Below are 26,503 nucleotides of genomic sequence, written 5' to 3' on the forward strand. Positions count from 1 at the left end.
AGATAATGGTCTCCGTGGCCAAGTCCCAGTCCTGCCGTCCTGAGGGACTCCGGGGTCAGGTGGAGCAGGCAGGGCAGTCTGCCACGGGCTCCCCAACTGAAGCCACTCTGGGGAGGGTCAGGCCACCAGAAAATTTGCCCAGCTTTGCTGCCTGTTGGCCATGGGTGACCTCTCATCTTTGACCCCCGGAGGGTCCATGGGTCTCCAAGTAAACAGAGGCTCCCAGAGCTCCCTGGAGGGGGCTCCTGCCACTGCCTCGGAGCCTCACAGCCTGGGCATCCTCCATGCCTCCTACAGCGTCAGGTAAGGCAGAGCCCTTGCTGCTGCTGCTCCCCCAGGAGCGCAGGGCCCTGCGCTCACCCCTCTGCTGCCTTTCTTCACTCTTTAGGTGCCAGCCTGGGCACTTTGGGCTCTCTCTTTAGTGGATCGGGTGGAGAGAGGAGAGGGGGAAGGGCTGTGCTGGGAAACGTGGAGCGACAGTGAATGCCCCCTCCCCCTGCCCAGGGAAGGGCCTGGGCATAAACAAAGTGGCAGCAGTGCCCTGCCTACCCCAGTGTCTACGGCCTGCCCTCTGTGGATGGGAATGGGAGTACTGGGAATGCAAAGAGTCTTGAAACCTGGTGGAAGAATACAGGGACAGCCACCTCCCAGCCAAAAGGACAGGACATTCAGAGCAACTCCAGCACAGGCCCCCTCCCTACATGACAGACAGCCTCAGTCGCTATCTGCCAGGTTCTACAGAGGAGGGCGCGGAGGCTGAAACACGTTAGGAGCCTGTCCGGAGACAACTGGGGTGGGGCACAGGTGGGATCAATGCTGGGGAACCGGGTGCAGCCCCTTCCAGAGCCCCAAGCTGCCTTTGCCTTCCTGGGGTTTCCTTTAAAGCCACCGCGTGAGGCCCTGGTGGGATATCACATCTTGCCGGCAGCAGTGGACCAGGCAGATCCTCAAAGACGTCTCCTTGTACGTGGAGAGCGGGCAGATCATGTGCATCCTAGGAAGCTCAGGTAAGCTTGGGAAGGAGGATTCTTAAAAGGCTTTGGCTTGAGTTAAACTCTACATTGAAGAAACAGATTAAGTTGTAGCAAGAAAGCCACAGGTTTGATATTAGAATGAAATCTAATGATGTCTGACTGTGAATGGAACCTGCTACCAACGTGAAATCTTTAGAAAGATCCTTGAAAGAGTATAAAATCCTGCCTAACGTGTACGTGAATTCGTATTTCAAAATATAAAAAGCCCCCACAGTTCCATGGCATATAAAAGTACTCAGAAAACACAATTTCCCTTATCTGTACCCTGCTGAGAGACAGGAAAAGGAATTAAATAAGCACAAAAATGCCCATTAAGCCCCTATCTTTGATTCCAGTGGTCCTTTTTTATGATGGTATATTTTGGACATACAATCAATAATAGAGAATAGGCTGGGCACAGTGGCTCATGACTGTAATCCCAGCAGCTTGGGAGGCTGAGGTGGGAGGACTGCTTGAGCCCAGGAGTTCGAGACCAACCTAAGCAACATAGTGGGACCCCATCTCTACAAAAAAATACAAAAGTTAGCCGGGCATGGTGGTGCATGTCTGCAGTCCCAGTTACTCGGGAGGCTGAGGTGGGAGGATTGCTTGAGCCTGGGAGGTTAAGACTGCAGTGAGCTGAGATAATGCCACTGCACTCTAGCCTGGGCAACAGAGCAAGACCCCGTCTCAAAAAAAAAAAAAAAAAAGAAAAGAAAAAGACTGGAGAATAATATTTAAAAGTTCATGTATTAACATCAGTCCTTATCAGATCTTATCTGGTCTTTTTCTTTTTCTTTTCTTTTCTTTTTTTTTTTTTTTTGAGACAGAGTCTCACTCTGTCACTTAGGCTGGAGTGCAGTGGTGCGATCTCGGCTCACTGCATCCTTAACCTCCAGAGCTCAAGTGATACTACCACCTCAGATGGGACTACAGGTGCATACCACCATGTCCGGCTAATTTATTTTTATCTTTTTTTTTTGTAGAGACAGGGTTCTTGCTATGTTTCCCAGACTCCTTTTCTTTTTTAAGGAATTAAACATTACAAATTGCACTGAGGTCATCCACTGCCCATTCTCCACATCATCCTTCTCCTCTTTCCAAGGGGAGCTGCATTTGAGCCTAAAGTCGGTGTTTGTGCCCCTGCATCAGCCAGTCATTGCCCCAAAGAGTCTAGCCTTTGGTGAGGCAGCTCCTTGTGGCCGAGGGCAATTCCCTGGGAGGGTCCCTGTGGTGAATCCTCTGCAGCTGATGTTCCCAGCAGCTGGGGGACGGCTGCATTGGCCTTGAAGAGGGGATCTGTGTGGCACACCACAGTGTCTGCTACACTGGATTACCATGTACATCTTAAGGTTAAAATCTTCTGACAAATTGGCTTCACAGAAGCCTCTTGATTGAGCTATTGTTTGCAAATTGTTGACATTCACTGCCATTCTCTACTTGTGTTATTCTCTTCAATGGAGATGGGGACTCCATTGAAATCTATGACCAAATGTAGATATGGTCAGCCTCCTTAGACCCAGGGAATTGAATCCATGGCTATTTACCTGCTACAGCAGGTGCACAACCAGATGCCAACAGTAGTGTTGTTAAGAGGAATTCCCAGGCTGGGCACGGTGGCTAACGCCTGTAATCCCAGCACTTTGGGAGGCACAGGCAGGCGGATCACCTGAGGTCAGGAGTTCGAGACCAGCCTGGCCAACATGGTGAAACCCGTCTCTACTAAAAATGCAAAAAAAATTAGCCAGGCCTGGTGGCAGGTGCCTGTAATCCCAGCTACTTGGGAGGCTGAGGCAGGAGAATCGCTTGAACCTGGGAGGCAGAGGTTGTAGTGAGCCAAGATTGTGCGACTGCACTGTAGCCTACGTGGCATAGTGAGACTCCATCTTAAAAAAAAAAAAAAAAGAAAAAAGAGGAATTCCCAGACTGTCTCAGTCCATTCAGGCTGCTAAAACAAAATATCATAGACTGGGTGGCTTATAAAAAGCAGACATTTTTTTCTCACAGTTCTAGGGGCTGGGAAGTCCAAGATCAAGGGGTCAACAGATTCAGTGTCTGGTGAGGGAGACTTCCTCCTAGAGAGCCATTTTCTCACCCTAACCTTGCATGGCAGAAGTGGGGAGGGGTCTCTGAGGCATTCATCCCAATTTTAAGAGCTCTCCATAACCTAATCATCTCCCAATATCACCTCCTTGCATGCCCCACCTCCTAATACCATAATCTTGGGTGTGAAGATTTCAACATATGAATTTTAGGGAGACATAAACATGGAGACCATAGCACTGACTAAAGCTGTTACACTTTTCAAAGATTTTGTCAGTTCTTATTTCCATTTTTAACCAATATCTAGCTATACACATGTACCGTAACATCCAAGGTCATTCTCAGCTTCCTTTTGATAAATAAAGTGTGCTTCTTTAAAAAGAAAAAAAAAAAACTGCCTCTTCTCCTTTAACAAATTGTCACCTGTTGCAGTCCTTATAGAGAAGTAAACAGGGTGGCATTTAGCACCCTTCTCAGAAGTGTGTCCCACTTCTAAGAACAACAAGAAATGGAACCCCCCATCTCAGAAGTGCACCCCAAAGGCCATTGTCGTGTTTCATGCACATACAGCAGGACAGTGGGAGCGGCTCTTGATTGGGGTGGGGGAGTGGGCTGGTTTCTGATGAGATGCCTAATCATGGCTTTCGGACAATGCCTACCCTTTATACTAAATGAATCCACAGTTGGGCTGCAAGTTCTACAAGGGCAGGGACTGTATTCTGCTGTATCCTTATCACTTAGAACAGGGTCGGTCACGTAGTGGGTGCTTAATAAATATTTGTTGAATAAAGGAGTAAAATAATTTCATGAATTACTCCATAGTATTGCAAAAAATGACAATTTCATTGGTGTCTTATCTCAAGCAGTATTATCTATCGAATCTTTATTAGCGAGGCAAAAGATGATGACATATATGTTCAAAGTCTCACTAGAGTATAGTCTAAAGCAAGCCTGCATACAGCCATCTGACTCCAGGGGAACTCCAACTTATTTGAATTGTTATTTGCTGTTGAGGAGGGCGTAGACTCTGGGTTGGATGCTTCTTTGCAGATTATTTAGTTGCAAATGTCATAGTTTTATTGCTCTTTAGGGCATTAACCATTTTTCATTTTTGTGTCTAACTTTGCTATCTTATTCCAACCTTCTTTTCCCTACTGACTATACATAACAATTTCTCATATTCTTTTTTTTTTTTTTTTGAGGTGGCGTCTCACTCACTCTATCACCCAGGAGTGCAGTGGTGTGATCTTGGCTCACTGCAACCTCCCCCGCCCAGGTTCAAGCAATTCTCCTGCTTCAGCTCCTGAGTAGCTGGGATTATAGGCACCCGCCACCACACCCAGTTAATTTTTGTATTTTTAGTAGAGACAGGGTTTCACCATGTTGGCCAGGCTGGTCTGGAACTCCTGACCTCAGGCCGCCTGCCTCAGCCTCCCAAAGTGCTAGGATTACAGGCATGAGCCACCACGCCCAGGCTCTCATATCCTCTTTTGAATGAGCTTTGTCATCTTGCTGGTTCCCTCATTAATGTGTTAACAAATACTTGACACATTTTTTTTTTAAAACTAAATTCATTATTATAAAAAAAAAGTATCCCAAAATTTAGTGGCTTAAAACAACACCATTCATGATCTCTCAGAATGTCTATGGATCAGAACTCTGGAAGTGACTTGGTTGGGTAGTTCTGTCTTGGGATCCCTCCCAGAGAAGTACACACTGGATTTGGCAACAATAAAGTGGCTTTAATATCCCTGGGGAAGCCAGTTTTGATGAAGTGGTGGGGCTGCGACCCAGGTTGCAGGATATTTGCAGCTTCTGCCAGAGTTCAGATTGGATCCAAAAAATGTAAAGCCAGGATGGCTCTGGTGAGAAGAACCACACGACTGGGAAATTACAGTGCACATTTTGAAAGACAATCCCAATGAAGTCACATTTTGTTTCTTTATAATGACTTTTCCTCTCTTTCCCCACTCTGACCACCCCCTGAACACGCAGGGGCTAATTCTGAGTTTTGTCAGTGATGCATTAGAAAAGAAGACAACTGCTAAGGGAGTTGATTCATCTTTGTACCTCTCACAGCAACAAGCAAGTTTCTTTAAAATATTTCAACAAGGGCCAGGTGCGGTCGCTCATACCTGTAATCCCAGCACCTTGGGAGGCCGAGGCGGGCGGATCACCTTCGGTCAGGAGTTCAAGACCAGCCTGGCCAACGTAGTGAAACCCCGTCTCTACAAAAATACAAAAATTAGCCAGGTGTGGTGGCACACGCCTGTAATCCCAGCTATTCAGGAGGCTGAGGCAAGATAATTGTTTGAACCTGGGAGACGGCAGTTGCGGTGAGCTGAGATCTTGCCACTGCGCTCCCACTTGGGCAATAGAGTGAGACTCCATCTCAATAAATAAATAAATGAATAAAATAAATAAATAAATAAATAAAAGGGCCAGGCTCGGCGGCTCACGCCTGTAATACCAGCACTTTGGGAGGCCAAGGTGGGCAGATCATGATGTCAGGTGATTGAGACCATCCTGGCTAATGCAGTGAAACCCCATCTCTACTAAAAATACAAAAAAAATTAGCCGGGCGTGGTAGCGGGTGCCTGTAGTCCTAGCTACTCGGGAAGCTGAGGCAGGATAATGTCATGAACCTGGGAGGCGGAGGTTGCAGTGAGCCAAGATTGCGCCACTGCACTCCAGCCTGGGCAACAGAGGGATACTCTGTCTCAAAATAATAATAATAATAATAATAATATTTCAACAAAAGATCTCTTTGGCTCTGCACAAGCCATCTCATCAGTAGATTTCTCTTGCTATCTTCCCAGATAGTTCAGAACTTCCTGCCTATTTCTCTGTTACGAATCCCAACTTCTCAGCCTCTTTGGATAGGAAAGGCCTAGGAGGTCTATTCTGTCTCCATGAACTCTGGGCCTATGGTAAACTTGTGTCCAATATGACTGAGGGGCCCTCAGGCTCCTGTCCTAAAGGCATCACCTAAACTTTAACCTTAGAAAAAAGCAGTGGCTCATGCCTGTAATCCCAGCACTTTGGGAGGCTGAGGCAGGAGGATCACCTGAGGTCAGGAGGTTGAGACCAGCCTGGCCAACATGGTGAAACCTCATCTCTATAAAAATACAAAAATTAGCCGGGTGTGGTGGTGCATGCCTGTAATCCCAGCTACTCAGGAGGCTGAGGCAGGAGAATGGCTTGAACCTGAGAGGCGGAAGTTGCAGTGAGCTGAGACTGTGCCACTACACTCCAGCCTGGGTGACAGAGGGAGACTCAGTCTCACTTAAGAAAAAAGCAAACCAAGGGAAGCATCATCCCCCAGTCACATCCAGCAGGCGGTTAGTTCACCACAACCCCTCTGTGGGAACCTTCCTAGTGACATCCAGCTAGGCTATGCCCCAGGCTCTAGTGCAGGCTGTGGCCAACTTGGTCTTACCAAAGGACTTAACAAGCCAGTGCTTCTCAAACTTGACTGAAGCAGATCTGACTCAGCAGGTCTCGGGTGCGGCCTGGGGCTCTGCGTTCCTGGCAAGCTCTCAGGGGTTGCTGATGCTGCTTGCTTTGTGAGCAAGGCTCTAGACAATGTCACCTACATCCAGGTACAACCAGACCATCCAGCGGGGCACAGAAAGAAATCCGTCCTAGGATCCAAACGTTTCCAAGAGTCTTGGCTTTCCTCTTATTCTGATACCTATAAGTATTTTGTTTTTCAATCCAAAACAGTTTTAAAGGCAAATAAACAAGCAGAGAAAGCATGTTCGGTCTTGACCCAGATGAGAGAAATGGTATGTCCCCTCTCACTCAGGGGACAATCCAGAGACTCATTTGCGCGTGAGACTGCTGCATGCACAGTGCGCGTTCTACAGGGGAGGGCCTGTATCCTGCTGTATCCTGCTGTATCCTTAATAACTAGAACAGGGTCCGTCACGTAGCACCCCTGGCCCGCGGGGTCATGCCCGCACTGAGGGTCTCGGGAAGCTCCTCCAAGGCTGGCACAGAGGGGTTCCTCCAGGGCCTTCTTTTGTCGCCCCGCAGGCTCCGGGAAAACCACGCTGCTGGACGCCATATCCGGGAGGCTGCGGCGCACGGGGACCTTCCTGGGGGAGGTGTATGTGAACGGCCGGGCGCTGCGCCGGGAGCAGTTCCAGGACTGCTTCTCCTACGTCCTGCAGGTGGGCGCTTCCCCCACATCCCTGGCCTCCCGCCCGCCCCGGGGGTTCGGGCTACACTGACGCCCGAGTCTCCTGCAGAGCGACACCCTGCTGAGCAGCCTCACCGTGCGCGAGACGCTGCGCTACACCGCGCTGCTGGCCATCCGCCGCGGCAACCCCGGCTTCTTCCAGAAGAAGGTGGGTGCAGCCCCCTGCTCACAGCGGGCAAACTGAGTCCCTTTGCACCCCGCGCTGCACTCCTCTATTCGCCTACGCTTGACCATTCCTCCCCTTTGCTCGTCACTCCTTCACTCTAGAGCGCGCCCTGCGCCCTGCACCGTGCACCCTGTGCTGCCCGAGAGGGCAGCCCCTAGTCACATGTGCCTTTGGAGCACTTGAAATGTCACTAGTCCACACTGAAACGTGCTCTGAGCGCAGAATGCACATCAGATTTCAGACTCTGAGTCTGAGAAAAACAGAACGTGAAAAAGCCCATTAAGAATGTTTAGGTCGGGCAGGGTGGCTCACACCTGTAATCCCAGCACTTTGGAAGGCCAAGACGGGAGGATTGCTTGAGTCTAGAAGTTTGAGACCAGCCTGGGCAACATAGCGAGACTCAGTCTCTACAAAAAATACAAAAATTATTTGGGTGTGGTGGCGTGTGCCTCCACTCCCAGCTGCTAAGGAGGCTGAGGCAGGAGGATCTCTTGAACCCAGGAGGTTGAGGCTGCAGTGAGCCATGATTGCACCATTGCGCTCCAGCCTGAAGGACAAAAGGAGACCCTGTCTCTCCCAACCAAATAAATAAATAAATAAATTCCAAAAAGTATTGATTACAGGTTGAAATGGTATTTTTGGCTATAAATAATATGTTATTAAAATTAATTTCACCTGTTTCTTTTTACTTTACAAAATTTGGCTACTAAAATATTTCACTTCTGTCTGTGGCTTGCATTACCCTTCTCTGGCACCATGCTGTTCTACAAGTTCCCTGTTTGAACAGATATAGTTATTTTTGTCACTGATTTTTCTCAGCTTGCTTGGAGGCATCTTGAATGTGCCTCATCCAAACTGGACTGAGTTAATGAAGGAAGAAACGATTGAATTGTCAACTCCTTCTAGGTTCCAATCTCTTTCTTAATTGTCTCCAGTTTGGACGTAGCCACAGGTAAACCCACCGGGGACCTTACCTGGAAACTGCTTCATTTCTCTCTAGACTGGGAAGGCCCACGAGCACCCAGGGAACCAATGACAGGTGGACATGCCTCCTTCAAGGGGCACAGCTCCCTGGGAGCAATTGAGAGTCCTTTCTGAGCAAATCCAGCCCACAGCGTGTAAAATCCTGACAAGTAATTCAGTGGGAAGGAAGTGCTGCTGATAATAAAGGAGATAGCATGGCAGATCTGCTTCTGTCCTTGGAAGAACCTGGAAATAAAGCATGGCCAATGTGAGCAGGCTGTGTCTGCGGGGCTGTTGGCTAAGGCTCAGGCTTCCTGGACCACTTGAGAGAGCCCAGAGAGTCCTCTCAATCCTGGCCCTGCCATTTGCTAATGGCATTATCTTGGGCAAGTTATGGAACTTTGTTTTCTCCTCTATAAAAAATACAATAAGAATGCATTTCTCCTGGATTTGATGTGAGGAATATATCAGATTATGTGAAAGCACAGAGGATGGAGGGTTGGACTTGATCATCCTAATAGTCCTTCCAAGGACTCTGAATTCCATTTCCAGTAGTGTTCCCAAAATATGGGAGAGCATTCCTGCTGGGGTGTGAAACCTCTGAGACAAATTAAGTAAATGTCTTCTCTGTCCATCCCTTCCAAGCCAGGAGGGGGAAGCTTACTCCTTATGATGTTACAGAGATGAGAAGGAGGCTCGGGAACCTACCCTGGCTGGTCAGCACAGAAATCTCACTGTGTCAAGCAAAGCTTAATTCTAGGATCCTTCTACCCTGATGGCAAGAGAAGACCTTTCTTTTTTTCCAGAATATATTTATATCTAGTTTATTTATGCATTTTTACCTTTTCAGTATTCCTTTGTACCTATTTCAGATATGTCCATTCTTTGGGTGGGTCAAAGCTACATCTATGCCGTCAACCCCAGTCCGTGACTCCTCTTGAATGTTGGTCCACAAGTCATTCCCTCTTCTTCTGCAATCTAGCTTATTGTTTTTTAATGCAATGGTTTTGTTTCCATTTTCATAACACGGCCTTATTAGGGGTGTCTGGAAACAAAACTCATTACCATATGAGTATCTTCCGTCTCTTTCTGCTTTCCCCCTGGGGTTTCTGCAGATAGAGGTAATCAGTACAGGGGGACAGAAACAGATTTGTGAACAGGTCTCTGGAGAGGAGATAAGCTGAGGAAGGAAAGACAGAGAGGGAGGAAAAAAGCCAAGCTTCTTGATTAGAAAGTCGGTAAAGAATATTTTTAGTTGTTATTGTTTTGGGGGAGTTGAGAATGAGGAAGAAAAAGGGTTTCAGGGAGCTACAGAGTTTAAGCAGAGCGAAGAGAATTGGAAGAAAGGGAATTTTAAATGTGGCTGGGGGTTATAAATTGGGTCCCCCTTAAAGTCCTTAAAGAAATTCAAGTAAAGATTGGAATTATTTTTAATTACTTCTGAAGGCTGGATTATATGTCTTTGATGTGAAATCACACTGAGATTGTACCACATGGGACCCCATCACTTATTCGGGTTATATAGTGGGAAACAGGTTTAGTTCAAATCAGGTTGGATTTTTTTAAACACATAAAGCATTAAAGTTTCAAAACCCAAACACTTATAAAAGTAAGCGATATTGTAATCATGACTTTGGGGGATTTTTCTGTATGGGCTGCAGTGACTGTGGCTCCTGCAAATAGGAGTTTAATGAAGTATCCGTTGTTTCCTGGTTAATTTTCCTGAAGCAAGTGTAAGCAGTTTTTGTTCTAGGGAATCTCATTTTATTTTATTTGTTTATTTATTTATTATTATTATTTTTGAGTCAGAGTCTCACTCTGTCACTCAGGCTGGAGTGCAGTGGTGCCATCTTGCCTCACTGCTACCTTGGCCTCCCGGGTTCAAGCAATTCTCCTGCCTCAGCCTCCCGAGTAGCTGGGATTACCGGTGCCCGCCACTACACCCAGCTCATTTCTGTATTTTTAGAACAAACAGGGTTTCACCATGTTGGCTAGGCTAGTCTCGAACTCCTGACCTCAAGTGATCCACCCACCTCGACCTCCCAAAGTGCTGGGATTACAGGCATGAGCCGCCATGCCAGGCCCATTTTATTTTATTTTATTTTTGAGACAGGGTCTTGCTCTGTCACCTAGGCTGGAGTGCAGTGGTGCCATCATGGCTAACTGTGGTCTCAACCTCCTGGGATCAAGCGATCCTCCTGCCTAAGCATCCCGAGTAGCTGGGACTACAGGCACATGCCAGCATGCCCGGCTAATTTATTTTTTTTATTTTTATTTTTTTGGTAGAGACAGGGTCTCTCTTTGTTGCCCAAGCTGGTCTCAAACTCCTGGCCTCAAGCAATTCTCCCTCCTCGGCCTTCCAAAGTGTTGGGATTACAGGCATGAGCCACTGCACCCAGCTTCTGGGGACGTTTTAAAAAATTCATATTATTTATTTAAATCTGACACATGTATTATGATTTAAGCCAAATTGGATCACATTATTATCAAAGACATGCTTTCCCCAGGGTGTGGTGAGTCTGGAAGTGGCCCTTGGATTCTTGGGGGGTGTGTTGCCTCTTTCATGCCCTCCCCAGCCCATGAATTGAAATAGCAGCCACAGCCACGCCCAGCCTTCCTATAATCTGTGTCTCCTGCAGGTGGAGGCCGTCATGGCAGAGCTGAGTCTGAGCCACGTGGCAGACCGACTGATTGGCAACTACAACTTGGGGGGCATTTCCATTGGTGAGCGGCGCCGGGTCTCCATCGCAGCCCAGCTGCTCCAGGATCCCAGTAAGTGGCATCCAGAACTGTTACTAGCTGCTGTCTGGGCATCTTCTGTGCGTCTGCAGATACTTTGGGCCCTTTCTTCACAGTCCTCATTTGGAAAGGGGTTTGTGTACAACTGAAATCGCAGGTTTTTCAAACTGAGGACCCAGTTTTTTCAGAAATGCTGTATAGTTCACTTCCTGATGCAATTCCATCATCCAAACAAAACAGCTCCTGGACCCGGAAGCGTTGCATTGGTGTTGAAGTGTTCCATCGGGGTTTTCCATGAATACGGAGCCTTGCCCTGCCAATCATTTCTTCTCACCAGGGCAATACCACTGTGTGGGCTGGGGAAAGCCAATGAGTTTTGGTATGACCACAGGTGTTCATGAAATGGCAGGAATTAAAATAGGAATTTGAATGATAAACTCAAAAGTGTATATGTTGTGGGGAAGGGAGTATCAAAACAGAGTAGTTGGTCCTCTGCCTGGTTTGGTCATGTTTTTCCCCATCACCTGGGGAAACCTTGCCACTCATGCAGCTGGAGAGAACAAACTGCATCTGGATCCTTTCACTTTTTTTTTTTTTTTTTTTGAGACAGAGTCTTGCTCTTGTTGCCCAGGCTGGAGTGCAGTGGCACCATCTCGGCTCACTGCAACCTCCACCTCCCGGGTTCAAGCGATTCTCCTGCCTCAGCCTCCCAAGTAGCTGGGATTACAGGCGCCCGCCACCACACCCAGCTAATTTTTGTACTTTTAGTAGAGATGGGGTTTCACCACGTTGGCCAGGGTGGTCTTGAACTCCTGACCTCAGGTGATCTGCCCGCCTCGGCCTCCCAAAGTGTTGGCATTACAGGCGTGAGCCACCGCGCCCGGCCCCCTTGTCACTTTTTAGGTAGAAACAAGTTACTTTAAACCCTCTGAAGAACCCGAATGCCTGCCACACTTCAGACCTTGTTTTATTGGTCAGATTTTTTTCTTTTCTGTGCAAAGACCCTGCTGGTGTTGGAAAGTGTTACAGACATGAAATGGGGTTGTCTTTTTGACCAGCCTCCACTCAGTCTTGTTTTAAAACAACTTGATGCCAGCCTGCCAGCCCTTGTTCCCTGACAGGGTGCCCTGAGCAGAGCCCAGATGGCCCGTAGTACCCTATAAGAGGCCTCATCTCCTTACTCCCTGTGCCCTGGAGGATTTGAGCCCCACATGTGCTCCAGAACTGGGAACTAGGCCCTTCCACGTCAGGTCCTTTCTCCTGAGCTCAGGGTGAAAGCCAGTTTACATGTTTATCTCCCACCGCACACTGTTTGAATGGGGTGCAAACTCAATAAGGAACAGTTCAGAACTCTTAGTTTTAAGCACAGAGCCTGCAGTACCACAGAAGTCTGGCCCTTCTTTGCTGGCAGAGGTCATGCTGTTTGATGAGCCGACCACAGGCCTGGACTGCATGACTGCTAATCAGATTGTCGTCCTCCTGGTGGAACTGGCTCGCAGGAACCGACTTGTGGTTCTCACCATTCACCAGCCCCGTTCTGAGCTTTTTCAGGTAAGGGGTTCAACTCGTAAAGGCCGGGTCTATGGTGTGTTGAGCTGGGAATTGCAGGGGCAGGGGCAAGATTTGTACCAGTGGCCAGGCGCAGTGGCTCACACTTGTAACTCCAGCACTTTGGGAGGCTGAGGCAGGAGGAGCACTTGAGGCCAGGAGTTTGAGTCCAGCCTGGGCAATAAAGTGAGACTCCCCATCTCTAAAAAAAAAAAAAGAAAGAAAAAGAAAAATTAGCCAGGCATGGTGGTGCATACCTGTGGTCCCAGCTACTTGGTAGGCTGAGGTGAGAGGATCGCTTGAGCCCAGTAGGTCAAGGCTGCAGGGAGTCGTGATCATGCCATTGCACTCTAGCCTGGGTGACAGAGCAAGACCTCATCTCAAACAAACAAACAAAAAACCATTAGTGCTAGAGCAATTGGAGCCAACAGCTCCTGAGAGGGGAAGAGCAAAGGATGAAAACTCACTTCTTTCAGCACCTACCATGTTCCAAATACTTTCTGTACATAGCTCATTTCATCCTATGAGGTGTGTTTCAGTATATTCACCTTACAGAGGAAAAGAGTGAAACTTAGCAATGATTCAAAATTGATAGTTGGGCCTGGTGGTGTGTGCCTGTAATCCCAGCTATTCGGGAGGCTGAGGCAGGAGAATCACTTGAACCCAGGAGGTTGCAGAGAGCCGGTATTGTGCCACTGCACTCTAGACTGGGTGACAGAGTGAGATTCGGTCTCAAAAACAACAACAACAACAAAACAACAACAACAAATTGAGCCAAGATCACACAGTTATTAATAGTAAAAAGCTAGCATTAGGCTTTCACAGCCAAGTTGGCTTCAAAGGCTGTGTTTTTCCACGAAATCATACAGATTTCCTTCCAAAAAAATCTCACTTTCTCCACCCAGTATCCCTTTAGTTAGCTATTATTTGCTTTTTATAGAGGAGGAGCTGAGATTTAAAATGAAAACAAAAAAACAAACTAAGACCCACCCCTGCTCGCCCGAGGTCACTCACTTGGCTTGGCTGGGACTTATGCCCAGGTCCAGTCATGCTTGTCTATCCCAGATATGAAGCTGGGCCTCAGGATGGGAGTCAGCATGACCCACAGTGGTAGCCTAGGCTCACAAGGGTAGGGATGCACTTCGAATGTCTCCAAGAATACTGACGCAGGGCCAAGGTCATCGAAGGACTGACTGCTTGGAAATGCATTTCCCATAAGGATCTGGTGACCATAAGGAATACTTGACCTTGGCCCTGAATCAGTGTTCCCGGAGACATTCAAAGTGCATCGCTACCCTTGTGATCACACACTAACTACGTCTGTTGTCTGGTCAGCTCTTTGACAAAATTGCCATCCTGAGCTTCGGAGAGCTGATTTTCTGTGGCACACCAGCGGAAATGCTTGATTTCTTCCATGAGTGCGGTTACCCTTGTCCTGAACATTCAAACCCTTTTGACTTCTATAGTAAGTTTTTCTTTCACATTCCCCATCATGAATGTTTTTTAAACTTTCTCATCTCAGACTTCTGCCTAGATGACACCAACTCTAGTGGATTTGATTTTTGCTTTTGTTTTTGTGTTTTATACTCTTCAAGGAGTCGATTTGGCCAGGTCAATTAACTTGCCAGAGATGACTATCAGAATGAGGTTGGGGATCTCTCTCAAACAAACTGGCGCACTGCTACTACTTTATCAGAGCATAATTAGCTGAGCTTCTGAATTCTCCCAGACAATCCCAATGGGATTCTCAAGGCCCTGCTGGGATGCTTTAAAGTATTCTGATTTTATAGGTGGGCATTAACCACGTATTTTATCTTGATGGGATGAGGTATTATGGCCAGTACTCCTGTACCAATTGTATATCCATGTACATACATGCATTTAAAAACACATGGGTGACATCTTTTGGGAAAAACTTTTAGTGGACCTGACGTCAGTGGATACTCAAAGCAAGGAACGAGAAATAGAAACCTCCAAGAGAGTCCAGATGATAGAATCTGCCTACAAGAAATCAGCAATTTGTCATAAAACTTTGGAGAATATTGAAAGAATGAAACATCTGAAAACATTACCAATGGTTCCTTTCAAAACCAAAGATTCTCCTGGAGTTTTCTCTAAACTGGGTGTTCTCCTGAGGTAAGAGGCTCACAAATGTGAGCAATGCCCGTTGGAGGTCTTTAGCCATCCCCCAATAACAAATCTGAAAAGGAATTAAAACAGGGTTGTTTGTTTTCAGGAGAGTGACAAGAAACTTGGTGAGAAATAAGCTGGCAGTGATTATGCGTCTCCTTCAGAATCTGATCATGGGTTTGTTCCTCCTTTTCTTCGTTCTGCGGGTCCAGAGCAATGTGCTAAAGGGTGCTATCCAGGACCGCGTGGGTCTCCTTTACCAGTTTGTGGGCGCCACCCCGTACACAGGCATGCTCAACGCTGTGAATCTGTGTAAGTGCCCACGTGCTGGAGGTGCACCTCTTTCTTCCTAAATACCTCCCTTCTCCAGCTGTAACCTTACAAAAGTCCACCATTATTAAGGGTATTTCTCTGAGCTAAACCCAGCTCTCTCCAGATTCTCTCTCTGGGGAAAGGCAACTATTGAGTTATCAACACATTCATATGAATGAGCTCACCAGGTGCATCTCTCTGAGGGCTAAGAATCCAGGGAAACATAAAGTGATCATGTACTGGTGGGGAGAGTTTGAGGAGTTTTTCAAAAGATCATTCCTCCTATCTCATCTTGGCCATCTCAGATGCACAGCCCATGGGGGCTCAGCGACCAGGCCAACTTTGCACCATTAGCTTCTTTTTGGAGCTGATTTTAGGACAGCCAGCAGCACCTAATTTTCAAATTCCGTGGAATTCCAGAGACAAAACCTGGTTGCCTAACGTTGCAGGAAGCGGATGTTAGAGGGATTCCCCAAAGGCAACACTGTTTGTTAGGGAATAAGAGGGAAGGACTTCGCTATTGTGAAGTTGCTCTAGAGCTTGACATGAGGGGCAATGCTAAGTGTCTGCATCTGCGGGGTTTGCCTGGCCTTCCGAGAGCAAGTCTAAAATGCAGGCTGCTGCTGGTGGTGGGGGCGGGGTGGGGCGGGGGGAATCCTGCACAGAAAGGAGACAAAGTGCTTCAAATCACTTATTCACGCCCCTTTTGCATGTACTTTTCGTGAATTGGTGACAACTCCCCACTTTAGAGAGAAGGAAATAAATGACATCTTTTGCAATTGTATTGCAATTCAGGTAGAGTGTAGATTTCCAGGGTGGGGATTTATTGTCCTGTGGATGGCAGGTCCCCTCCTTCTATGACTAGGGAACCCCCCTAGCTGGTCCTCACCATCCAGCCCTGACAGACCTCACGTTCAGCTTGGGCTAGCCCTACCTCTTTCAGCTGGGTGGTGACTGGCTGTTCTGAAACCTGCCTTCCATCCCCAGTTCCTGTGCTGCGAGCTGTCAGCGACCAGGAGAGTCAGGACGGCCTCTACCAGAAGTGGCAGATGATGCTGGCCTATGCGCTGCACGTCCTCCCCTTCAGCGTTGTTGCCACCATGATTTTCAGCAGTGTGTGCTACTGGTGAGGGGTTGTTCAGTTCACCCAGGGCCGGGCTCCCATGGAGTCATGGAGCTAGTGGGACTCATGCAGGGAGAGCTCCAGCGTGAAGTTCTCTGCTCTGGAGGATCTACACTTTGCCCATCAGTGTCTAGTGCAATGTTGTATCTTCCAGGACATTAATTTTATTGTAAACAGCCCAACTGTGGGCTGCAGGAGACCTGAGAACAAACCAACAAGATGACATGTGCCTGGCAATGGCCTGTCCCACATTCACGGCAGGGCCTGGGCCAGAGAAGAGGGCTCTGAAGTAGCTGGGACCCAGGTGCATGGGGGGCCCGGGGGCGGGGAGAAAGCAGCCTGAGTGTAAAACCTTAAAACAGACACATTCAGAGGGTGGGAAGAGGACAGCAACCAACAGAGGAGGCAGAGGGTGATCAGGGAGGTAGAAAGAGAAGCAGGATTGGGCAGCATCAGAGACAATGAGGGAGAGAGTTTCAAGGAAGTGTTGTAAACACTTCAATATTGCAGGGGTTAAAGGAGGTGAGGCGTAAGGGGAGGAGGCCATTGCAATTTTCCAAAAAAGAGCTTCGGTAGAGTCATGGGGGTGCAAGTCAGGTTTACAAGAAGGGAAGGTGTAAGACGGAGGAAGCAGATTCTGTTTTGAGAAACTTGGTGTTACAGGGTAGGATGAAGAGGGGCAGTTACTTAAATGATGATCAAGTTCAAAAAATGATTGTTTTAGGATGTGGTAAATAAGACCATCAAAAAACATCAGATTGAGAGTAGATGAAAATGCAGCCAAAATTTGGATAAGTCAAAGAGGAAGTTTCCAGAGTAGATCAAGGTAGGGATAGGGGAATCAGAATAACATGGGATCAAGGATGCAAGCAGCTAGGGTCACACTTTCAAAGATGGGGTGTGGGAAGAGAGAGGGGGAGAGAGAGAGAATGAAAAATAGAGATGATGAAGATATCAAGAAATTCACAAAATGGGAGGTGAATTCAGCTGCTGAGCACTGGGGAGAGAGATTGAAATTGGGGAGGGGGAAATTTTAAAGTAGAGTTATATCAGTCATAATGGGACATGCTATTAGAATTCAAGATACAATGAGGAAATCTTAGGGGTCCAGGGGCCAGCTGAGGCAAAGTGGCAGAGGGGATCCAGTTAGTGCGGCAGTAGGCATTGTCCAGCACACCTTCCATTGCTTAAGGGAGAATAGGGTCCCCAGATGTGGGAATTGATAAGGCAAAGAAGGGCAGAAGGGGTCCAGCATCTGCGGCAGTGAGGGCACTGGGGAAGTGAAAGGCAGGAGGCTGTGATCGGAGAGGGTGTCCTCAGACTCTGAAATCCTGGGAGCGAAACCATTTTGAGTAATATTTAAGTCCAAGACATGGTGAGTGATGCAGATTAGGTAGATGGAGCCACTGGAATTGAGATTAGCTAATTAGGAACCACTGATGTGGAAGGCTCATCAAGAAGGTTAAAGAGCTTGAGGAAAACAATAGGGGAGAGGAGCAAAAAGAATGACTCTGGTCCAGATGCTATAAAATCATCAAAGGCAAGAGGATGTTTTAAACGTCACAGAAGACAACAGTGAGGAATGGCATTGCTAGCATAAGCAAACTTCATGATTTGTACAGAGGAAAAGTAGATGGCCTTGAAGAGTAAGTGGTAAGGAGGGGCGAGTATAAGACATGCCAACATTTTTTGCTTACTCTACAAATGGGATAAAGAGCAGCCATGCCTAATGGTCATTGAAGATACGCTATCACCAGGGAAATGTAATTTGGAGAAAGGAATATAAGAGGAAAGGTACATGGATACAGGGTGGTTTGTTTACAAGAAAATGAAGGTCAGGCCAGGCATGGTGGCTGATGCCTGTAATCCTAGCACTTTGGGAGGCTGAGGTGGGCAGATCACTTGAGGCCAGGAGTTCAAGACCAGCCTGGCCAACATGGCAAAACACCATCTCTACTAAATACAAACAAATTAGCTGCGTGTGGTGGTGTGCACCTGTAATCCCAGCTACTTGGGAGGCTGAGGCAGGAGAATCACTGGAACCCGGGAAGCAGAGGTTGCAATGAGCCGAGATCACGCCACTGCACTCCAGTCTGAGCAACAGAGTGCAACTCTGTCTCAAAAAAGAAAACGAAGGTCAAATTAGTGGAAGGCATTGGTAGAATAAAAGACAAGAATGGAATGGAGTAGGCCTGGGGAGGGCTAACCTGATCGAGGACAAAAGAAGTGAGGGGTTTTCACGTGGGCAATAATCCCACATAACAGAGATGAGGTTCAGGGAAGAGGGTGCTGGGAAGCGGGTTGGGTGAGCCCTTTAACATTAAGGTAGGTGTGGTGCTGGCTAGGCAGAACATGGTTATTTATGAAGAAGCCTGTAGAGTTCCACAAGCCTGCTTATTGCAGTTAGTTGTGACCATTGTCTAAGTAATTTAATGTTTTCCTGTGAGAGCTGAAGGAGCTGTGAAAGGGAAAAGGTGGCTCCCAGTGAGTTGCAGCCAATGGGAACAATTTGATGTAATAAATAGTCTCATGTTGGCTCCATTCCAAAAAGGCCTTTCAAAGGGGAATGTGGCTTGCCCTGCAAACTTCTCCCACCCACTCACCACCAAGGATTTATTCACAGAGGCAAGTGCAGTATTTTTCTTAAATGATAGCCCTTGGAGAGGAAACTAAAGAGCTTATGCTTTTCTAGGGCGCTGGGCTTACATCCTGAGGTTGCCAGATTTGGATATTTTTCTGCTGCTCTCTTGGCCCCCCACTTAATTGGTGAATTTCTAACTCTTGTGCTACTTGGTATCGTCCAAAATCCAAATATAGTCAACAGTGTAGTGGCTCTGCTGTCCATTGCGGGGGTGCTTGTTGGATCTGGATTCCTCAGGTAAGATATCATAATTCAAAAAATTTAGATTGGGATAACCTGTTATTAATGATCACCTAATAATGACTGAAGTAAAGGAATACCAGAGAACTGGTAGTGGTTATGGATATTACCTTATAGTCTGGAGCGTTTATACTGCTCGTTAATCACTGTCTTAGACCTTGAACTGTTCATTTGTTCAATAAAATGTCTTTTTTATCGGGAATCAGGAACTAACAAGTTTATCTTATGATATGATTCACATGTAATAAACCATTATACCAAGAGAAGAAAACCAGCCCGGATCTTCCAGGAAAAACTCACAGCCCACATGATAGGCTAAATAAATTGCATGCATTAGTTCATTTCTGACCTGGTACTGTTGAGTTTGTACTGCAGTTCTCAATTCCCAGTTATTCTTAGGAATTAAGACTAGTCAGACAAAAAAAAGCCTGCAGGATAAAAGACTGCTCCAAAGAGCATCAAGGCTTAAAGGACATGCACCAAATGATAGCAGTAATTATCTCTAGGTGATACTGATTTTAATTTTTTTCTTCATATTTCTGTATTTTATCAATGTTCTGTAATGGACAAGTATTTTATAACCAGGAAAAAATGTATCCACACACGTTTTTAAAAAGCAGCAGCAAAAAGGGCAGAAAATTTTAAAAGGCTAAAAATGATCCTAGGCAGGTGGTGTGAGTGGGATCTAGTAAGTAATCTCTGGGTCCCCAAGGAAACATGAAGGCTGTTTCTTTGACTTAAAAATTTAAAAATTGAGTCAAAAAGCAAAAGCATGACTGAGCATCTACTATATAAAATTATATGTGTGTGTTTAATTATTTAACTCTCGGAGCAGTCCATTTTCAGATAAGAAAATGCAGCTCAGACTTGACTTTGCTCAAGTCGCACCACTATGAAGGCTGTGACGCACGTGACTTAGTGGAGAGAGGCTGACCTATGAGGCAGAAACTTCCTCTACCACTTGCCAGTCTCTTTTCTATCTAAACTAGTTTCCTCGTTTATAAAAAAGAGATCACTATTTTAGCCCCATCAGCCTTAAGGGATCATGAGCAGGAAAGGAAATAATCAATATGAAAACATTATAAATTGTAGTGAGTTATACAAAGGTGAGATATTATAAAGCAAAGTGAACTAGGCTTTGATAAATCAAGGAGGATATTTTTTCACACTAAGACCATTATATCGTATTTGTCCTTGTTGCTTAAGTGGATTGTTAATATTTATGAAAAATGCAGAAATCAAATCACGCCAGAGTACAGAATCAAGCCAGCAATGTACAGAGCCAACCTTGGGCAGCATCTCCTCTTTTATATTATTTGAATCATTGTTTCAGTTAATCTGGTGCCATTTCATGTACAGATGATCCCCGACTTACGATTTTTTGAGAAAGTGATAGTCGTTCTGTAGAAACCATATTTTGTTTTTGTTTTTGTTTTTGAAACGGAGTCTCATTCTGCCGCCCAGGCTGAAGTGCAGTGGCGCGATCTCAGCTCACTGCAACCTCCACCTCCCAGGTTCAAGCGATTCTTGTGCCTCGGTTGCCTGAATAGCTGGGATTACAGGTGTGCACCACCATGCTCAGCTAATTTCTGTATTTTTAGTAGAGATGGGGTTTTGCCATGTTGGCCAGGCTAGTCTCAAACTCCTGACCTCGAGTGATTTGCCCACCTCGGCCTCTCAAAGTGCTAGGATTACAGGTGTGAGCCACCACAACCAGCCTAGAAACTGTATTTTGAGTAGCCATACAATCATCCTGTTTTTTACTTTCAGAACAGGATTCAATAAATTACATTAAATATTCAACAATTTATTATAAGATAGGCTTTGTGTTAGATGATTTTTCCCAACTGTAGGTTAACGTTAAGTGTTCTGAGCACATTTAAGGTAGACCAGGCTAAGCTGTAATGTTTGGTAGGCTAAGTGTCTTAAATGTGGTTTTTTTGTTTGTTTGTTTGTTTGTTTGTTTTTAGAGGGAATCTCGCTTTGTCAACCAGGCTGGAGTGCAGTGGCGCGATCTCGACTCACTGTAACCTCCGCCTCCCATGTTCAAGCGATTTTCCTGCCTCAGCCTCCCGGGTAGCTGGAATTACAGGCGCCTGCCATTACGCCTGGCTAATTTTTGTATTTTTAGTAGAGATATGGGTTCACCATTTTGGCTAGGTTGGTCTCAAACTCCTGACCTCAGGTGATCCACCTGCCTCGGCCTCCCAAAGTGCTGGGATTATAGACGTGAGCCACCACGTCCGGCCTTAAATGCATTTTTAACTTAGAATATTTTCAACTTATGATGGGTTTATCTGGAAGTAACCCCATCATAAGAAGCATTTGTATTGGCTTTTTAGGAAAAGGAGGTTAGTTGCTCTTTATTTATTTATTTTGTTTGTTTGTTTCTTGAGACAGAGTCCCACTCACTCTGTCACCCAGGCTGGAATGCAGTGGCACGGTCTCAGCTGACTGCAACCTCTGTCTCTCAGGTTCAAGCAATTCTCCTGCCTCAGCCTCCTGAATAGCTGGGATTACAGGTGCGCCCCACCACGGCCAGCTAATTTTTGTATTTTTAGTAGAGATGAGGTTTCACCAAGTTGGCCAGGCTGGTCTCTAACTCCTGACCTCAAGTGATTTCCCTGCCTCGGCCTCCCAAGGTGCTGGGATTACAGGCGTGAGCCACTATGCCTGGTGGTTAATTGCTCTTAAAAGGTAGACAGTGGCAAAGAATACTAAATGCTCTCAGATTAGTTGCAAAATCTTAACATCCCAAGGCTTCACATGAATTCCACTCCCATCACTGAAAATTAAACTCCGCTTTTAAAGGCCACATCAACCTGCTAGTCATTCCATTTACCCATTTTTCTCCCCAGTCATCATCTTTCTAGGTGAACTGCCTGCGGCATTTGTGCCGTTGGCTCCCTTCTCTTTTAAACACAAAGGAAATTAGCTTTGCTGTTTTTTCTGCTTACAAAATCATGCAAGTTCTTGGGGGAAGAAATGCTCACAATATAAATATGGATGCAGAAGAAAGTAAAAGTTACCTGAAGTATCAGAGCCGAGAGTTAAATTTTGTTGTAGTTCTTGCTAGAATTTTATATAATTTTTAACAAAGATGAAATCATCCTGTTGTATAAGATATAAAATACGCATATATTTTTTCCCATTTAACAACATAATATAAATTAGCTGGGTGTGCTGTCACTTGCCTGTAATTTCAGTTACTCAGGAGGCTGAGGCAGGAGAATCACCTGAACCTGGGAGGCGGAGCCTGCAGTGAGCCAAAATCACGCCATTGCACTCCAGCCTAGGTGACAGAGCAAGACTCTGTTTAAAAAAAAAACAAAAAAAACAAAAAACAAGACAAAGCACAAACCAACCTAATGTGGACAATGCCATGTACATACATCTAGATCTATGGTTCCTCCCACTGCTTCTCCTTCTGTCTGTGCCTTTCACTGATCCATATGTCTCTGCCACCTGCACAAAGTCTGTTGGTTGTTCCCAAGGCTAGAGGAGCACTCTCTCTGAAGGCCCCCTTTGTTTTCTCTCTCAGCCTATCACACACTACTTCCTGTCACGGTCTTCCTTTGCAGTAATAGATTATCCGCCTCTTGAAGGCAGCAGCTGTGTCTCATTCATCATTTTAGACCTTCTCAGCAGCCAGCCCAATTAGGCCTTGGACCAATTAGGCCTGCATTATTTGTTGAGTGAGTAAGTGAATGACTATGTTCTTTGAACTGTATACACACTGCATCACTCACCAAATCATGTTTGTTTTCTTTTCTGATATCAAACCATAGGTGCATGTGGGACATTTTGTGTCTGACTCTGTGTGGTACAGGGAGAAACAAAGGTTCACAGTTCCTACCTCAAAAACATAGCACCCTAGCCACAGGCAGCCACCCTCTCCTGGCCATCATCCTACTCCAGGCCTTTGTCATCTCATACTTGAACTTTTGTTGTAGTCTGCTCCTTTTTTTTTCCTGTTCTTACTCTGCCCTCATTCTGGCCATCCTTCTTGCTGGAGTCACGTTAATTTTCTCAGAATGCTGATTTCAACGTGACCTGTCTCATTCAGGGTCATTCAACCTCAACTCACAGCAAGGCTCTGAAATGGCTGTTTCTGGCTATTGTTCCAAGCTCCCCTCCCACTGTTTCTTCACATCCTCTCTTCCAGTCTTTCTGGTCTAGTCAGTCCCATATGCAGCCCTTGGAATGCCTGTACTCATACCATTTCTGCCTTCCTAGAATTTCCATCCTCTTCCCCTAATTCCTTCCCAGAGTCCCACATATCCTTTTCAATTAGCAGCCTCTCAATGTGGTTAATTCAATGTTGTGCCTTAGGAAACTGAAAGTTTGAGGACAACTTGGAAATAGGTGAAACCATAAATACTAAATACAAGAACATCATGGATGTGTGGTACACATTTTTTTATACTTTCTTGGCACAAATAGTTCACTATTGTGTATTTTTATAGTTTTAAGGATATATTCTATATCTGCAAATACATTATGAGTTCTTAGGGATAGGATACATCTTTTGAAGTTCTCAAGCTCCTAGAACTAGTGCCTTGCAAACAGAAATAATTTTATATATTTTGATTGACAGAGAATATATAGTGGACTAAGAAGACCACAGTGTCAGCACACAGTTTCACCTGAAATAGATTGGAGAGGAGACATATTTCATTTTCACAATGAATGTTGGCTCGGTCTCTCCTTCCTTTTTCCTTTGTATTCTAGGTTAGTTCTAACTTTCTACATTGGTACCTTCAACTTTCTGTTTAATCACAAGTCTCCTCCTCCAATTGGTATGTGTTAGGTCTGCATTTTCTTGTAGGTTTATATCAATAGTGCTTACCAAAATAGGTAGACAGTAATCGTCTACTTGAGAGAACTGTTAAATTAAGGTCTTCACTATAACAGGCCACCAAGCTGTGACTAAAAATGACAAAGTGCTATGCTTAGTGACTTGGAAGGATGTCTGAGACATATATTTGGCAGAAAAAGAGTAAGTTAGGATAGAGCATGAAGAGTTTAATTCCATTTATATAAAACTTTTAAACACACATGTTATGTATATTACCAAAATGTTAACAATAGTTATTTCTAGGCAATGGTATTTCTTTATATTGTTCAATGTTGTTTGAAGGTTTTTTTATAGTGAGCATCGTTTTTATAATAAGGAGATAGAAAACTATATTCCTGTTGGAAAACATAAGGATTGCCTTTCTTTTCATTTGGTAGGACTATTGCCAGAACCTACTGAATTTCATTTTTGTTTTCTTTTTCTTAAGAAACATACAAGAAATGCCCATTCCTTTTAAAATCATCAGTTATTTTACATTCCAAAAATATTGCAGTGAGATTCTTGTAGTCAATGAGTTCTACGGACTGAATTTCACTTGTGGTAAGTATTCTATTTGGGGATATTATTTTTGCATGTTACTCTGAGGAAGCAATTTCTTGGAGGAAATGTATTTTTGAAATAAAAACTGTGTTTTATAATTATTCAATTTAAAACTCTGTTTTGAAATACAATCCAACATTTTCTCTGATTTTTAGTATGAAAGAAAATAAGCAGTAGTCATTAGTCTCCTGTCAAAGGTCAATAGGTAAGGGACACTTGGATGTTGTTAGAAAATGACAGATCTTATGTACACTGAGGTAAACTCTAGTATATTCTGGATAGACTCAGTTCCTCTATCTACTGAACACATTCAAGCAGGCTGAAGTGGCTTGTTTCCCAAAATGTACATCGTACACAGCTAAGTAAAGCCACTTTTGGCAAAACTCTATTCCTCAATCCCAACAGATGGAAGTAGAACCAGGACAAGGACCTCATGGCCATTAGAAATCTCAGGGTGGCTGGGCGCGGTGGCTCACGCCTGTAATCCCAGCACTTTGGGAGGCTGAGGTTGGATCACTTGAGGTCAAGAGTTCGAGACCAGCCTGGCCAACATGGCAAAAACCTGTCTCTACTAAAAATACAAAAATTAGCCAGGCATGGTGGTGCGTGCCTGTAAATCCCAGCTACGCAGGAGGCTGAAGCACGAGAATCACTTGAATCCAGGAGGCTGAGGTTGCAGTGAGCCGAGATCGAGCCACTGCACTCCAGCCTGGGCGGCAGAGTGAAGCTGTGTCTCAAAAAAAAAAAAAAAAAAAAAAAAAACAAACCAAAAAAAATCTCAGGGCCACTCCAAAGACAACCAAAGAATATGGCTGAATTTAGTAGTGTTTTAAATAATTTTAAGTGATAATGTCAGTAACTTTAGGATAGCCTGTGCTAAGGGATCATGATTTTTATCACAAATAATATGGTAATCTATACCCAAAATAGAAACGAAAGCATGTCCATCTTCAAATAAAGCCAAAGGCCAGAACCGCTCACTCTTGCTTCATCAAATTGTAAACTCTGGGCTTGCGAAAGTGTCGTGTATTTTTCATTAAGGGTACTTAGCAAGCATTTGGTAAATACTTGTTGATTAAATTACCTGAGATAAACCACACCTGACACTGTCAATCTTTTCCTTGACAGGCAGCTCAAATGTTTCTGTGACAACTAATCCAATGTGTGCCTTCACTCAAGGAATTCAATTCATTGAGAACACCTGCCCAGGTGCAACATCTAGATTCACAACGAACTTTCTGATTTTGTATTCATTTATTCCAGCTCTTGTCATTCTAGGAATAGTTGTTTTCAAAATAAGGGATCATCTCATTAGCAGGTAGTGAAAGCCATGGCTGGGAAAATGGAAGTGAAGCTGCCGACTGTGCGTGACTGCTCTGAATGTCTGAGAGTGCCATGTATTTCTTTCTTGATAGGACATCTCAAGTCTTTTAACCATTAAGACTCCATTTGTGCCTCTTGGATCCATGCAGGCCTTGAATGCAATGGAAGTGGTTTATAGTCCCTTGCTGTTACAACTTGCAGGGACATGTGGTATTTGGAAATTGTGACTGAGCGGACCCAAGAATGTAAATAATAATCATTCATAAACCTATGGGAGACTTGTGTGCCTATTTTTTTTCCTTGTTCTAGGCACAGAAAAAAATAGGTCAGCTTAAAAATATGTTTACTTTTGATAAAGGATTAGGCAAAAATAAAAGGTATGAAGGATTACTGACCGTAAGTGACAGAGAAAAATAGTTGTGCGTTTAGATGAAGCAAGGTTATCATGCAGAATTGGGTAAGAATGCTTCTGTTCCTGGAAGACCCAGAGTTAAATGCAGATGTCCACATGAGGGGTCGGAGTTACCGGATCACATCGAGAGAATGCTGGGCAGATGGATGGTGAGCACCACTGCTACAGAGCACCCAGTGATTTTACTGAGGATTAAAATAAAAAACTGTAGGAATGAGCTCAACAGTGAACAAAGCACACCAGACAAA

General features: G+C 45.2%; 2 protein-coding genes across 5 annotated transcripts in view; one reads left to right on the forward strand and one right to left on the reverse strand.

Moving 5' to 3' along the window:
• On the forward strand, positions 1-26,484 carry ABCG5 (ATP binding cassette subfamily G member 5). Its single transcript, XM_032177991.2, has 13 exons — positions 1-303; positions 886-1,007; positions 7,095-7,231; positions 7,310-7,408; positions 11,029-11,161; positions 12,540-12,679; positions 14,012-14,141; positions 14,599-14,812; positions 14,913-15,118; positions 16,106-16,244; positions 18,934-19,119; positions 24,408-24,520; positions 25,649-26,484. The coding sequence occupies exons 1-13, from the start codon at positions 161-163 to the stop codon at positions 25,840-25,842; spliced, it is 1,956 nt and encodes a 651-aa protein (XP_032033882.1). The 5' UTR covers positions 1-160; the 3' UTR covers positions 25,843-26,484.
• The window catches only part of DYNC2LI1 (dynein cytoplasmic 2 light intermediate chain 1), a 72,204-nt gene that overhangs the window by 7,371 nt on the left and 38,330 nt on the right, over positions 1-26,503 (reverse strand). The window contains exon 14 of one of the 4 annotated variants that reach the window (XM_032177993.2): positions 10,590-11,484. The exons of 1 other annotated variant lie outside the window; for it this stretch is intronic. The gene's annotated coding sequence lies outside the window, so the exon portion shown is untranslated. Of the gene's footprint in view, positions 1-10,589; positions 11,485-12,659; positions 12,879-26,154; positions 26,441-26,503 lie in introns of those variants that run through there. 2 more of the 4 variants (XM_058429045.1, XM_032177995.2) reach the window with 2 other exon arrangements.

This window comes from Hylobates moloch, unplaced genomic scaffold, assembly GCF_009828535.3.
Source record: "Hylobates moloch isolate HMO894 unplaced genomic scaffold, HMol_V3 SCAFFOLD_15, whole genome shotgun sequence".
Lineage (NCBI taxonomy): Eukaryota > Metazoa > Chordata > Mammalia > Primates > Hylobatidae > Hylobates > Hylobates moloch.

Bases quoted from the DNA above. Each gene is read 5' to 3' on its own strand.
- ABCG5 (XM_032177991.2), top strand. From the start codon at position 161: ATGGGTGACCTCTCATCTTTGACCCCCGGAGGGTCCATGGGTCTCCAA. The intron at 7,409-11,028 runs GTGGGTGCAGCC...TGTCTCCTGCAG, and splicing joins CCGGCTTCTTCCAGAAGAAG to GTGGAGGCCGTCATGGCAGA. The intron at 24,521-25,648 runs GTAAGTATTCTA...TTTCCTTGACAG, and splicing joins CGGACTGAATTTCACTTGTG to GCAGCTCAAATGTTTCTGTG.